Here is a 15140-nt window from a genome sequence, read left to right on the forward strand (position 1 = left end):
GTGTGTGGCTTGACGCATTTCAGCAAGCATGTTGTAACTTGTGTAGTCTGTGATAACGATTGTATATTTGTTTAAAAGTTTTCTGCGTGTTTTTGTTAACTGATAACTTTTCTGTATATGTGTTATTTTAGCCTATTTTTGACTGAGATAACTTCGACGAATATCATGAAGCGTTTTCAAAGTACTTTCTTTTTCTTTTAACATTTCTTCATGTTTTTGTTTCCTAATGTGAAATAGGACAGATACGAGTTAGGTCTAGGATAAGTACTCAAGTTATTGATTACTGTCAACGTATGTTAGCATTTTTAGCCAGACTACCACTCCATTCTTATAAAAATATTATTCGGGTAATCTTTTAGTCTACAGACGTCATGGCGTGGAAGGTTGACATTTGCAGCGCTTTAAAAATAGCAAACAGCAAAACTGAATTCATTTGAAAGCCGTCACTATTTCTCACCGATATCGTTCGCTGAGCGCTTATTTTAACGAGGAATAGCCTAAAACCCTTTTATGCAGTTTTCTTTTCTGGTATTTTACAATTAATCCTTGATTTTGTGGAATCGTGTGAATACTGCTGGGTGTGTTTTGTTACGCAAGCTATAACTTGCATAACCAAAAAATATTTTTATCTTAATTTGAGGTGTATATACTATCAACTTTCTAAGAGAATATAGTAACAGAAAATAATAAAGCTAACAAACCGAGTTTAAAAATTCCGAGCTACCTATAAAGCCGTACGTATATAGGCTTATAATAGTATATTCAAAATCAACTAACTTTTATGTCGAGATTTTCCAAGCAAATTTACGTGTTCTGATAAGAACACAATTCGTTATATTATATTTTGAGAACTTTCCTAAAGTACTAGCAATTAGTTTTGTAAGGCGACAAAAGTACGAGTTCAACATATATCTATCCCGACAACAACTCATTTTACGATTTTTCTAACCTTGATAAAATGGGTTGAAAACTATAGTTTCGTTTATAGCGGGTGCATAAAGCACACCGCTCCTTTCATTGCCAATTGTAAGTATAATTTTTAAAACGGCGTTTATTTCCGTTAAACACCTAACGTTAGTGCTTTCATGTATTCTCGTATAATGGACTTAAACATCTTTATTTTCAGGTAAATATATTTTCCAGGAGACCGCAGCGTTTTTAATATTTTGACGAACTACGCAAGTTGGTTACTTTCCTACTTAGTGCGAAATGATGGTTTTAATGCAGTTTATTTATTTATGGCCTGTAAACCACAACGAAAACTCGCATTGACTTGTTCATCATCTTTTCGACGAACGATGTTTCATATATTCAGAGGGTCAATGGAGGCTTTGGCATGCAGAATAGCAATCGCTTTTTTATAAAATTGTGGGACATTCGAGATGTTTCAGAAGAGAATAAATACAGCGTGTGTGCACGAAGTGTTTCATAACACGCACAGCAAAAACATAAAAGTATACTATAGAGTCGTCTCAGAATTTCTTTAACGATTGCTATATGCATGGGGTACGGTTAAACTACTACAGAAATCATTTTAGATTCCATTCTGGTCTCTATCATCTGTTTGGCTAACAAATAACACGTTGCTGGCTTCAGCTTCAAGCCGGCGCATACATGACGCCGCCCACAGACATCTTGTAAAAAAATACCGTATATATCTTTTCAGAACATTAGCATTTAGTATATTTCAAACAACGGAGGTCATAAAACTACAGTTTTGTTAAGCACATTTCAACGACATTAAGCAAACTAGCAGTGATGCACCTAGGTCCTGTCTGTATAATTTTACAACACTTTTGGTCCTGTTCGGCAGGAGTTAGGAATAAAATAAACAGCAAAACAGAATTGTGCAACAGCCAGAAAACAGCAATATTTTTTACATGTTTTATATAGTTAGGTCGGCAAATTTTTCCAAATGGCTGAAAACGTGTGTAAGAACCAACAACGTTCCAAATTATTAAAAATACAAACTAAGTTTTCGTAGATTTGACAAGTGCGGATTACGGATACAAGTAGCTTAGACTTTGTTCATATAAAACACTGATAAATGTAAAGTTAAAACACCAGATCAGGGGAATTCGATTGAAGTTATTCAGAAAATATCATGTTGCAATGTCGTAACTCTATACAAAAAAAGGTTGGCAGCATGGGCTCATCATACTGTGCAGTATCAGCAGAATGTTTCACTTCTCACTGTAATTTCATAGAAGAAAATTTACACAGCCCTTTGTCAATAAACACAATGTATGCTCCCATAATAAATTCTTAGTTGCCTGATAAGGCAAACATCCATCAGTTTGGTTTTAAGATTTCTTTATTTCTTGCGTCTAAAAGTATGTAAAATTTAGCTAATATTAAGAGTACATACAAAAATAGAATTAACTTGAATAAAGACACTGCAATACAGATTTATGAAGAAAATAATTTGAGCGAAAATTATCTGTTAAATAAATTGATTTTACAGGTGCGTGCAATGACCAATACTTACTTAGAAGTGGGTGGTTTATTACCAGTGCTTCCAATTCCATATGCACACTGTAAAAAAATATAAACAAACGTAACAACCACTGCCCTCTACATGTAATCACCAAAAACAGGAGTATAAATCACAAATCTTTTACCCTGGTTTCAACATCAGTCCAGCTCGATTGTTCTCCTGATGAGATTTCTTCATCAGATTTCCTCTTTCTGTGATATGACAACATAATATTTTTACATGACCTGTAAAATATTGCATATAACCATTTTTCAACATTGTGCCTTGCATTACCTTGGTGACGAAACCTTCTTTTTCTTCTTAGGGTCCTGTTGCTTCAATGTTTCTATGTCAACAAATTGCACTTGTTGCCCACCAGTTCGTGTGTGAAAAACTTCACCCTGTAATATGTAATTAATACTGAAATACTAGCCTTAGTACAAACATTCGTAATTTTATGATACTGAAGTTTACACTTTAAGCAACCAACCTTTACAAGCTGTGTCTGTATTTCCCCATCTCTGTCTTCGCTCTGATGTGTTAAAAGATATTTATGGGCACCAGCAACATCTTTTGGAGAGGGAACATTGACAACCCGGTTTGGTTTTATGCAAGGTTGTAAGATTGTTTCTATTAGAAAACAAAACCTTGTTTAAAGGATAATACTTTGATGTGAAACAGAAATTTAGCGTTAAAAATAGTAATGTTGTTGATAATGACATAATTGAAACAACCTGTTGGTACTGTTGTACTAGGTAAATGAGCGAGCCAGTTGCTATTGTTTGCAGAACATGAACGACGGTGCTTTGGCGCAATTGGAGGAGCAGGCTGTTGTAAAAGAGAAACAATATTGATGAAGCAGCAATGCAACACAGAATTGAAAAGAAAAAAGAAAATTGTAACTTCATCACAATTCTACTGTTGTGAACAATAGCCAATACTAACTGAAATCTTGCCTGACTAAACTAAGTAAACCATAACTAGAAGTTTAACAAGCGCACTCTATGCCTGAAACCATCCTCATCTTTTCTGTTAACATAACTGCAGCCTAAATTAAGTTCATTTTCTTGCTCCAATAACAAACTGTCACCCCCTGACTCAAAACTGTGTTGGTAACGATGTGCTTTGCTGCGAGTCAACATCCTGCTTTGTGGGTATTCAATTAAAGAAGCTGATGGCTCACCTTGGCCCTTGGATATAAGCAGTAAATTCTAATTCAAGTCTAAGATAACATTTAACTATAAGTTTTCAATGTACAGTATAGAGTATTTAATCTATGCTTAATAGTATGTTTTACCAGCTATAGAGTTTACCATAAAATCATCAAGATTCAAATTTCCTAGATGAGAAGATTTTTTTTACAACGAATTAAGGTATACAAAGAATGTTACCTCCAGTGGTGTTGCTGAAGTACTTGACTTTTTCTTAGTTGGTTGACGAAGATCATAATCAGAACTAGATATATGACGACTTTTGTTCAAAGTTTTTCTTTCAGACAAAAGATTTTCTGCAGAGCGAGAACGCCTTTTGTGGGCCAAGCGAGGTGTCTGTGAACTTACCTGCAAATGCAACACAAAAACAATTACACAGACAGCTTGCATGAATGTAAGAGATACAACAAAACAGTTTTCAATGTATGCTATACTAACATTAGATGAAGTGGAAGATAAAGGTGTGGCAGGTCTTCTCGTGGTTGGTCGGCCCTCCCTTCCATCGGAGATAATATTTTTTAACTGGCGTAGTCTTTCTTCTTTAACCCACATTTTTTCTTGCATCTCTGACTGCATGTTGCGCACTCTCTTATCCTGTTAACATACGCATCAGTATGGAACTACATAATGTTAAAATTTGGTAAGAAGACAATAAGTAGTCTTTCTTTTTTGATTAAAATGCTTACACATTGCTTCTCAATTTGAGATCTAGTGTTTGCAACTGCTCCACGAAGTTTTGATTCTGTCTTTTTATTTTCCATTTGAGAGTTCTTCAGTTGTAATTCAGCATCATTGAGCTACATGTTCAAAACAATAAATGTTGAATATTGAACTTTTGTATGTGCGGGAGGCATTTAGGAGAGACAGGAAATAATTAAAAAGTTTCTCATACCTGCTCTTGCAATTGCTTTTTATCTTTTTCAAATATTTGTGTTGTCTTTGTGAGGACTTGATTCTAAATCAGTTACAAACAAATCATGTACAATGTGCAGACTAAGATTAACATTGCTTAAATGTAAATCTAACTACTGGTAGTTGGAAGATGTAAACTGTTAATACACCTTAGATTCAAGTTTTTTGACTTGTCTCTCCATCTTTGCAGCATCTTTAGATCTGATAGAAAGCTGAGCCTCGCAGTCTTTCAGACGGCTCTGCAAATCTCTATCACTTTGCTTTGAGCTTTGCAGATTGGATCGAAACATTGAGCCTATAACAACATAAACAGCAAAGATAAAGTGAATAATTTTATTTAATAGTATGAAATGATTCTAAACAGTTCCGACCTTTTCATTATTTAACAACTAAATTACCAGCAATTTACTAGTTACCATACAACTTATTGAAAACACATTGTTGCTGAACTATTTTAGATCTTTAATGCTCTACAAAATAAACGTTTTACCAAGGGAATAGGCTGAAGATTTCAGTGAATTCACCAGTGCAATTCTGTTGCTTAAAAACCTTATCAAATGAGGAACTGTCTCGGTATCCATTGCATCTGCAATTTCTATATTTGGAAAACTGCCACCAATGTTGAGGTCAATTCCCTCCCAATCTGTATCAGCATCATCTTTAACAAAAACGTTAAATGCTTAAACAGATGTTTCTTTATAAATTGATAACTTTAACATTTTAAAGTCATATATTCTTCATTCACTGATCCACTTCATAATTATATCTTTAGAATTGCTTAGGCTATTAGTTGCGACAAGCAGCACTGCCAATGATCCAGTAATGATAAAAATCTCATTAACAGTGGAGACTTGATCATATGTTAAACAATGGTGCACTACCTGTGAAGCCTGGTGTGCAGGTATCTGATTCAGTTGCATCACTTGTTACTGAAGGTGTCTTCCTACCTCTAGCTCGAGTAAACAGTCGATGAGCTAAAAAAGTGAATAATCATAAAAGTAAAATTACACAATATGCCATATCGCAAAATATTAATGTAATAAAGACTTACATGCAGCTTCACTACTGAGCTGTCGGACAGCTGTTAACTGACGCTTTTTCTCTTCTTCTGCTTTGAACTTGGCGTCCAGTGCCTTGCGCTTAAGGTCCGCTCTATCGATTTTATATTCTTCTTGACGAGCAACTTCAACTTGCTGAGCCACTTCAGCAAATTGCACTACATGCTGCAAAGATACAAATATTATGCAGCATGGTTTAAAGATAGAAGTTATAAACAACAACTTTGAGATTAAATTCTCTGAATATATTTATACTTACAAGATTTTCATCAAAATCTTGGACATTGGGATTCAAACACACGATCATTTTAACTTTCCCACGTCCTTCAAAATAGCTTTTAAATAAATGTGTAAGTTTGGAGTTTCTGTACTTTACCATCTCACTTAAACCATTTTTCTGATTTTCACGCAGTTGTTCCAGACACCTTAAAATATCAAAACAATGATAGAATCTTTTGCATTGAATTGGATCCTGCTTAAAACACAATCTGTCAGTTAATATTACTTATATTATAGACAACAAGTACAGGCTAGTACAAACCTTCTTAGTGTCATCAGTGAACTGTTAATATTTCCTGCTTCACGAAGTCTTTCTCCACCAGCACCAGTTCTTCCCATACGTTCACTACCAGCAAGATCAACGAGAGATAACTGACTAACACCGATCAAGCTCTTTTCCTGAATTAAAGCAAATCACATTTCATGATGATTATTATCATTGCTTTTGTTAGTAGCATCAGTGTTCAGGATTTCATTTTCAGGTGATTTCTGTATCTCAAAAAGTTTTGAAAGAATTTCGATCTAAGAATATTGAATCAGTATTTTAAATATGCCTGACTGAATGAATGACAAATCAGAATCTTGGAAATTTGGTACATCCCTAATAATGAGTTTAAATTTCAAATATATAACAAATCATCTCAAATATTTAGGTATTTTTATTCAATTTGATATTTTGAAATGGATTATATATAAGAAGGGACTATATAAGAAGTTTTAAAATGTCAATAATCAAAACAAAATACATTGTAAAAAGCATATTCCTGTATCTCCTCTCCAAGCAGTAAAAGTAGCCTAATGTAGATCTTGATAGTTTATCTCACCTGAAGCAGATCCTCACCCAACGGATCTAAAGGGGCTTGGACTAATCTTATATTTAATATACTATGGGACCGACTTGATTCCGCATTTAAATGTGTGTGAGCAATTCGTCTCCTTTCCTGACCTGTTTGTAAAAGAATATATGTTAACTGATCATCTTCTTATGTATATTGTTCAGCTGATGAACACTAAAATAACCAGGTGCATGAATTGATAATTTTTTCAGAAACTTTTTTTGATGGTGCTAAATTTGTATTAAAATGCCGATTTTGATCATGTGTAATCAATCTAGTATGCTTGATCAATGAGCATCAATTGACGCACATAGATAGATGCCTAACAAACAGTCTACAAAATGTATGTTTACAATCTGCAGAACCACAACAACATTAGAAAACAGAAAAGGTGATAAACAGATTTGGCTAAACCATTACTGAGCATTGTGAGATCATATCAGTATTAAAAAAATTTTCCCACAATCATACTTGGCTGTGAAAGTTTGACTGAATTTATTCTAAGATACTCTGTAATAGAATTTTTGTCAATGAGTGGAAGGTAACAGTTTGAATGTAGTATTCACTGAGTTATTGTATGGTGCTTGATAATTGTTAATGGGCAAAAAAAACATTTAATACCGATTTTAATTTTAAAATGTTTTCCTACTCAATAAATGTACGTCAGTTGATGCTATTGACCATGGTAGTATGAAATCTTGATTCTTCTAGTGCTAATGTCATATGAGCAGTGAAAAGGAATTTCATATGAAACAGTTTACCCTGATGGAATGCAGCAAATGCTTCTTCGGTTGATTTCACTTCGATTTCAGTAACACCATACACAAACATATTTTTCTTCTTGTCTTCTCGAAGCCTTTTAGACTGTGGTGGTCTATAATATGAAAAAGTGCTGCTTTTAAAACATGAAGCACTTATGCATAATATTACAAAATATTGTCTTATGTGCAAAGAATCTTGCATAGAAGAAACCATTCACAAAATCAACGCACTTTGGACGGTTGAATGCATCGAGCTGGACGTCTCCCAACAGGTCATAGATATAATCATTGTAAATTTCAACATATGAGACAAATACAGCATATCGGCAGTCTGGGTCAATATTTTCCGAAATACAATGTTCAAGATCATAACGAACATCAGGTGTTTTGGTTCTATTCCTTAAAAATGAAAATATTAAAGCTTCAATACAACAAGTTTTTTATTTATATTGATCAATTGAGATATATACATACACTGGTTGAGATATATGTATTAACTCCTTAACGCCGTATGTGCAAAATTAGTCACAAGCATTATGTGACTCATCAATGCAAACGCTACTCATTATAAGCATTGGCATCACAATGACTCGAAAAAGTCACAGGTTTGCCAGGGCAATTCACATATTCCATTACAAATAGCAGAAAATCAATCTTAAACCGAGGAACTTATCCTTAGTTGCCAATTGTGCCTCATTCGTTACACTAAGACCACTAGCCCTCAAAGCAGAAGAATTTTGTTTTCAAATATGAAATACATTTAGTATCAAAAATTTGGTAAAACTAAATAACAACATTTTTTGAACATGAGTTCATAATTCCAGCGTGAAGGGGTTAACCAACTTGAAAATCAATATCAAGAGTACTTTGAAGGTGTTTTAGTCGTGGTGAGTGGGAACATTATTTCACGTTCCTGTTTTTCAAGCAAAGCATCTGCTTCTGATTGCACAATAAATCCATTCATATTATCAGGCATAAATACCTAATACATAAAAGCATAATTTGTGAGTGCTAACATGAATGAAATGAATAAATAAAAAAATAATATATAAATAACACAAGGAGCCCATCTTATTCGGTTGGGTAATGCTATGATAATACAATGGAAACACATAAAAAATTTTCAGTAAGGTTACCAGTTAGGTTGTAATTATTAAAAATCATACAGTTCACAATTTAAAACGATCTATATACATATTTTGAAGCTTGCAAGCTTGAAATTGAATTAAAAATCATATCCAAACAACGAGGTAACAATCCTGGCTCTTCAACAGTGCCAGTCATGGTGTAAGTTTTGCCAGAACTTGTCACACCATATGTGAATAATAAACCTGAAATGCAAACAAATGTTAAAAAACATGTTATTTAAAATGGATAAACATATAACAAGTTGCTGCCTACAAAATTTTGAAGACAAATCATATCCGATGTATTGCAGAGATGTTTAGTGCAGGTAAAATATGCTTACATCACACTTACCACTTTTTCCTTTTATTAAATCACCTATCATGGGCTGCGCAACACTTTCAAACAAAAGCTTTTGTCCAACTTTGGCATTGAATAAGTGTGAAAACTGACATTCTGTCTGTATAGAAGTTTGAATTTTGATGATGTCAGTTGTCACCAATATATATATCTAGATTCTAAAACTAATTATCACAGAATATTCTATTTGAATAAGATACTGATGATTCCATATATATCTGGATCCAAAATAAATTGGTTGGCAGATCCATGAACTACCATACCTCTGCTGTTATCACAGAATACATGGTAAAATGTAATAAACAAAGAATAAATAAATCATAGCTCTTCAATGTAAAAAAATAACAGTCATCTTACCACTCTGCCATCGGGAGATACAAGTCGAAACATATGATTATTTACAACTTCAATGCAACTGCTTTCGTCTCTATTGGTTAGATTTCGAATACGAGCACAAACCTTATAAAGCAAAAACAACACTATCAATGTAAATGTTATTACTTTCTATGCTATGAAACACACCCAGGCTTTTAAAACAGCCACGTATAATATTGAAATAGACAGAAATTGAGTGTCTGGCCTACATTCACGACGGAATGTTGCAAACATAACATTTGTTCACATTGAAAAGGGTTTAGCAGGCATATTACAACTTTTTGCTCAGTGTGTACCACAGAGCTTTGCTAACACACTTCAAAAATAATCACTAAGAATCATCCAGATTTTTTTATACCTTAAACGCACCCTACCCAAAGTTGTCGAACTTAAACAATTGACTTATTGTTTGGAGCCTCTTTGCTGCATTTAACATGTGAAAAAAAGTCTACAATAATGATAATGTGTAGAATGTAAATAAACTTCGTTCATTAGAACAATGACCATTTGATCAATAACATCTCGTTTCTGTTTTTTTCTAATCACAGTTTTCATAACAGTAATTCTTGCACATAATTGCGTTGCACACAATCCACACACAATTATTAGTAATTTTATAAGTTCAGTCTACCACCTTGGCCAAGAACCATAAGATAAATAGATATATATTACTAGAAGATAAAACAAGTGTATTCCAAGTACGTTCAGGTCAGAAAACCATCCTTCAAAAGTCGCATATATTTTTGCTGTGGTATGTTTTTCCAATTTACAAACATGTTAAGACGTTTTGTAACACTTTATTATTCAAGAAAAATTAGGTGAAAAGAATTCATTGAACCTATTTGAATATGGTATGTATCAGACAGTGATCTAAAAAGCTTTATTAACAAAACCAGACTGGAGAGTATGGCATTTTCAAGAAATCGTGGGAGCAGTTTCACAATTTGGTATGAGTTTATCCCTATGCATTGTTGTTTGTTTATTTAACTAAGCAAATATATTTGTTTATAATAATTTACAAATTTCTCAGTGGATAGTGTTGTGCATGCACCAATGGACATTTATCAAATTATTTAGAATATATTAAATATATAGCAGTCATGTCCACACTAAGCTATTATCCTAGAAGTTTCAATTTTTAAAACACAGCAAACCCTTAACTATAATTTAGACTAAGAAGAGCAGAGCAGAAGGCTTGTCCTCATACTTGATACCTAAAACCAACACATTTTCTGGGAAAATAATTTAATCCATGTCACTTTCCAGACGGATTTATATTAATGGTTATTGTTTACGTTTCCACTCCACAGTTAAAAACTACTAAGTTTTGGGATCTAGATATTATATACCACACATGAAATTGTCAGTTTAGCAACATTATTAGATGTGGAACTACAGTCATAATGACATCACAAACATTTCCAAATTCGGTCTGTTGTAAGCTGGGGTGAGTGTGCAAGGCTGAGAGTATAAAAATAAAAGTTGAAGAAACCATACTAACTTCCACTGGATCAGTTGGGGTACTATGATAGCGGCTTCCAGGCTTGCGTGCCGGCTTCATTGGCGTTCGCCTATAGAAATGATAAAATCAAACATCTTGACTTCAAGTAACATAACTGTAAAGTTAAAAACTTTAGTAAATTGACAAATGGTACTGTCATATTGCATAGCCCTACAACAGTATTTGCACGCTATCTATTGATATATATAGTTTATAACAATAACTCATTCAAAGCAAGCAATCAATCTACTCACTGTGGTCTCATAGTTGAAAGCTTCTAATGAGCAGTTTATCATGTATATAACATTAAGATGTTAAGTTCTGCAAAAAATTCACTGTTTATTAGGGATGTGCCGCGAGGAAGATTATTCGGGTTCGCACGAACCATATCATGAAGGTCGACACGAACGAATCCCGAATCTATTTGTATTAGAACCAAACAATAAAATTTCCTCCAAAAGTTGTCAAGTCTTGCTTCTAAAATGACGTAGGCCTATATAATCGATAAACAAATCGCTTTCTTTCGAAAAATAGTATTTAAAAAACGATCGAAAAAGCAAAATCGTTAGGAAAACGACTTTCGTTGTAAGTACTACTGACTCTAGTTTAGCATTGTCGGGAAACTAGATCATCATTTTTTACGAAAGTTGGTAAATTTATAAGTAATATTGTATTGGGGTTCGCCATTGTTGGTATTCGTGTTAGCCCGAATCTTCCATAAATGCGTTTGAGTTTGGGTCACAAGGGATTACTTTTAAAATGATTTTAGAATTTCGAGCTTGAAAAATGTACCGTATGTTATTTGAATTTGCAGCCTAGCTTAATAATTTAAACATGGGAAGTGAGAGTTACGGTCGAAGTCTGAATAAGAGCACTGAATTCTTTGTTTATGTCTCTAGGCCTATTTTCCTCGTTTCAGCTTTTCAGCATTTTTGTGAAATCCTTTAAATGCACGATTTCATGTAAAAAACTGCCATACTTAACCACTCGGGCACCTAACCTAACCACCTGAGCGAAATCTTTACAATCCAATGCCCAAAACGCTTTTAATTTGAAAAAGAATCAAAGTGGGTTGACAATTTCTATTGTTAACCAAATAGGCGATTGAAAAAATCTTGCAACCCAGACAGGAACTCGGAAAGGGTCTAGCACTCTAGCCTATTAACGAGCAAGAAAAAGTGGAAAAACAAACATTTTCACGAACGCGCCTTAAGATAAAAATATTCAAACAATACATTACTGACATATATTTCAACTAATTTCTGCCTAACAAGCAGAGCAAGTAAGGCAAACTATAAGACGTTACGGCGTTAAGTGAAAATATAGGCTAACAGTTAACACCCTGGATTTCCTCAAAACACAATTTGTATCGTCCCGCGGTGACGTTATATGGTAACCGCCAATCACAATCATTCAGTTTTTGGCAGGGAAACGAATAGTAAATAAATAAAAAGGATAAGAGGGTTGGCGAGCAGAAATTATGATCAAGCTACATCATTATTCATTAGACTTCTTGTTGTACACACTATTAGGTATTTTTTGCAAATAGTGAACTATAACACTGCTGTATTGTTCAAATTCCCAAGGTAATAAGTTCTGTAGTGTTTGTGTTTCTCGCACGCGCTGATTGGCAGGAATTTTGTGTTGGTGTTGCCTATTTTATTCATTCTACTTGAATTGTGTTTGCGATCAGACGAAATTTTTCTTGTATCGTTTGCTTAAGTTCTGTGAAAATAAACATAGCACTTGCATCGAATTTGGTGGTTGCAATATTTGGTTCAACAGAAAGCCTTACTCTTAATTTAAATTGTATGGCTCGGTATTATCTGACTGTTGACTATCTGACTGCGGATTGTTTAATAAAGTAGCCTATATAATTGTCTATATCTGTTTTTTTCCTACTACGCCTTTCTCTGAGGAAGTAAATATGACACATCAACGTGCAATACTAGACAATTTTTGATTGTGTAGCCTACATATTCAACACGTACAGATGCAGACTTTTCAACTTTTTTATTGTAATCTTACGACTTATTTACATGAGTCTTTTGTGAAACATCAAGCTGCAAGTTGTTCCGCAATTTTGTGTTTTCAATATAAAGCTTTGAGAAAATAATAAATTGTGAAGAGAAACGTTATAACTATAAGCCTACTGCGCAAAAACTCATTGAAATCCTAAATAACCGATTTAAATCATGATTGATTTTCTTAAATGTAAAGTTTCAGATGTGAGATGTGGCTTCTCTTTAAAAAAATTCATAGCTACCCTCATGTTGTCCTACAGACTTAAACGGAATGCATTGCACTACAGTGCCAAGATTATAAGTTCAAGTTCCTACAAAACAACAAACCGTTGTTTTCCAATTTGGAAGTGCAGAAAATCGGTCGCAACCTAAATCATATCGCTGGAAAAATCCAACCTCTACAGTCTACATAATAAGAATCCTGTAACTTTGGACATTACAATGGTGGCGCAACGGGATATCAAACCCTGGTAATATAATTACCAGCCATGTGCTCTAACTCTAACTGCACCGCCACCGAACCGACTAATTTCAAGGAAATGGTGCGATCTCTGAAAACAAAAGAAGACGTGCACCCGGTTTCTCCGATTTTTGCAATCCCAGCACAGTGTACCCCGTCATCATCGAGATCTTGTAAAATAGGCATAGGTGGGCAGTACCGCGATACTATAGTACCGAATTACTGTACCGCGGTACTATAGTACCGAATTACTGTAGCCTACCGCGGTACTTTTTCCGTACCGATACCGATACCGTCGGTACTTTTGAAAAAAAGTACCGAATGACTTTTTTCAAGAAATTCCCGTCGATCCCGGTAGGCTACTCGGTATTTTTTACGTGATTATTTAAAAATTTTAACAAATATGTTTTCAAAAAGACATGTTAGTTAATCCTTAATACCAATTTTGGCATCTGTTAATCATTATTAATTTAGAAATGTCAGGTAAATATTCAAACGAGTAATAATTAACCTTTGGAATAACCTTTACCGGGGCATAATAGCGGCAAACATTGCACTTGCAGCAGCATCTTTTACACAAAAAGTATCGGTACCGAATACCGAACTACTTTTTAAAATAGTATACCGATTACCGGAACCGTCGGTACATTTTTTCCAAGTACCGGTACCGTTACCGACGGTACTTTCAAAGTACCATTGCGGCCCATTGCCGTGTCTTCATTCTTTTTTGTTCATCATATGTTTTTTTGCGACTCCATATCGACTATAATCGTTCCAATATTACCGGTAGGTAGCCTATTAGGCCTACGTGCAGTCGGTAAGTTTACATGCAAACAAGTAGGCTAGAACTTGCACTTATTTGGTCTCTCGTTCGTTTTTTTTTATTAAATGAACCAAGCTTCAGTCATAGATATTACTTTAACACGTAAGTAATCCTAAAAATACACATGCTATAGAGAGTTTTAAAATATTTTTTTTGCTCTTACACTGTAGTTTTATGGAAACTAACCCATATGACTTGTGTTCTAAGCTAATTTAAGTTAGATATTTAAACAAAAAACTGAGGTATCTGCAATAACCAAGGTTGCTTTGCTATACCGTCCTTATTTCTAAGATTTGTCCTTATTTTGAAGGTCTGTGTCTTATAAAATCTTTTTGTCTTTATTTCTAAGAAATGTACTTATTTTCACTTGCGGCCTTATTTTTGTCTTGTTTTTAGGTCAGAAATTCTTATTTTGAGCATTTTGACACCTTAAGGATACCATTTTGTACCAAAGAGATACCAAAATTAAGAACATGCAAATATTTTTTTAGGAACATCGATTACCCTCTTCTGTTGTACACTGTTCTTTTTTGTTTCCTAGTCGTCCTTATTTTTGAGTCTAGACCGATGGCAACCCTGGCTATAACTGATGATGCGACACCTCATAAAAAAGACAAAAATTGATTTTAATTATAAAAATGTGGTGTCTATGCTATATAATTACATATGTTTGGAAGTTTTGTTTAATAATATCACCCAATCATGGCAAACCTTAACTTTTAGGTTTAATACCTCGATTCATTTCAGGTATCGTTTGAACTCAACTAAGTGATAACCACACGTAAGCCTATCCCTAACTTATTTAAGGGATAGAATTTATTTTTTAAACTTTTTTATTGGGTGAATAATTTAATTTCATAAGTTTTATAAGAAAAAACCAAAGTACAAACTTGCGCCGAAATAACTTACGTATACTTTCGCGGTATAATTACAAAATGC

The 15140-nt window shown here is 34.0% G+C and overlaps 1 protein-coding gene across 2 annotated transcripts; it reads right to left on the bottom strand.

The window, feature by feature from the left end:
- Nucleotides 1-1655: 1655 nt before the first annotated feature.
- LOC143446804 (kinesin-like protein KIF23) lies at nucleotides 1656-11236 on the bottom strand. Of its 2 annotated transcripts, XM_076946612.1 has the most exons (26): nucleotides 11149-11236; nucleotides 10895-10964; nucleotides 9376-9477; nucleotides 9013-9118; nucleotides 8728-8864; nucleotides 8400-8515; nucleotides 7765-7932; nucleotides 7534-7646; nucleotides 6761-6882; nucleotides 6199-6335; nucleotides 5917-6082; nucleotides 5651-5822; nucleotides 5481-5573; nucleotides 5090-5257; nucleotides 4749-4894; nucleotides 4580-4642; nucleotides 4374-4484; nucleotides 4126-4281; nucleotides 3868-4035; nucleotides 3478-3666; nucleotides 3211-3304; nucleotides 2967-3106; nucleotides 2771-2877; nucleotides 2622-2688; nucleotides 2489-2535; nucleotides 1656-2327 (listed from the first exon to the last, which is right to left on the bottom strand). In XM_076946612.1, the coding sequence occupies exons 1-26, from the start codon at nucleotides 11157-11159 to the stop codon at nucleotides 2315-2317; spliced, it is 2982 nt and encodes a 993-aa protein (XP_076802727.1). In that variant the 5' UTR covers nucleotides 11160-11236; the 3' UTR covers nucleotides 1656-2314. The 2 variants fall into 2 exon arrangements, with proteins under 2 accessions (XP_076802727.1, XP_076802728.1); XM_076946613.1 differs by lacking the exon at nucleotides 3478-3666.
- Nucleotides 11237-15140: the final 3904 nt, after the last annotated feature.

This window comes from Clavelina lepadiformis, chromosome 2 (assembly GCF_947623445.1).
Source record: "Clavelina lepadiformis chromosome 2, kaClaLepa1.1, whole genome shotgun sequence".
In the NCBI taxonomy this organism is placed as follows: domain Eukaryota; kingdom Metazoa; phylum Chordata; class Ascidiacea; order Aplousobranchia; family Clavelinidae; genus Clavelina; species Clavelina lepadiformis.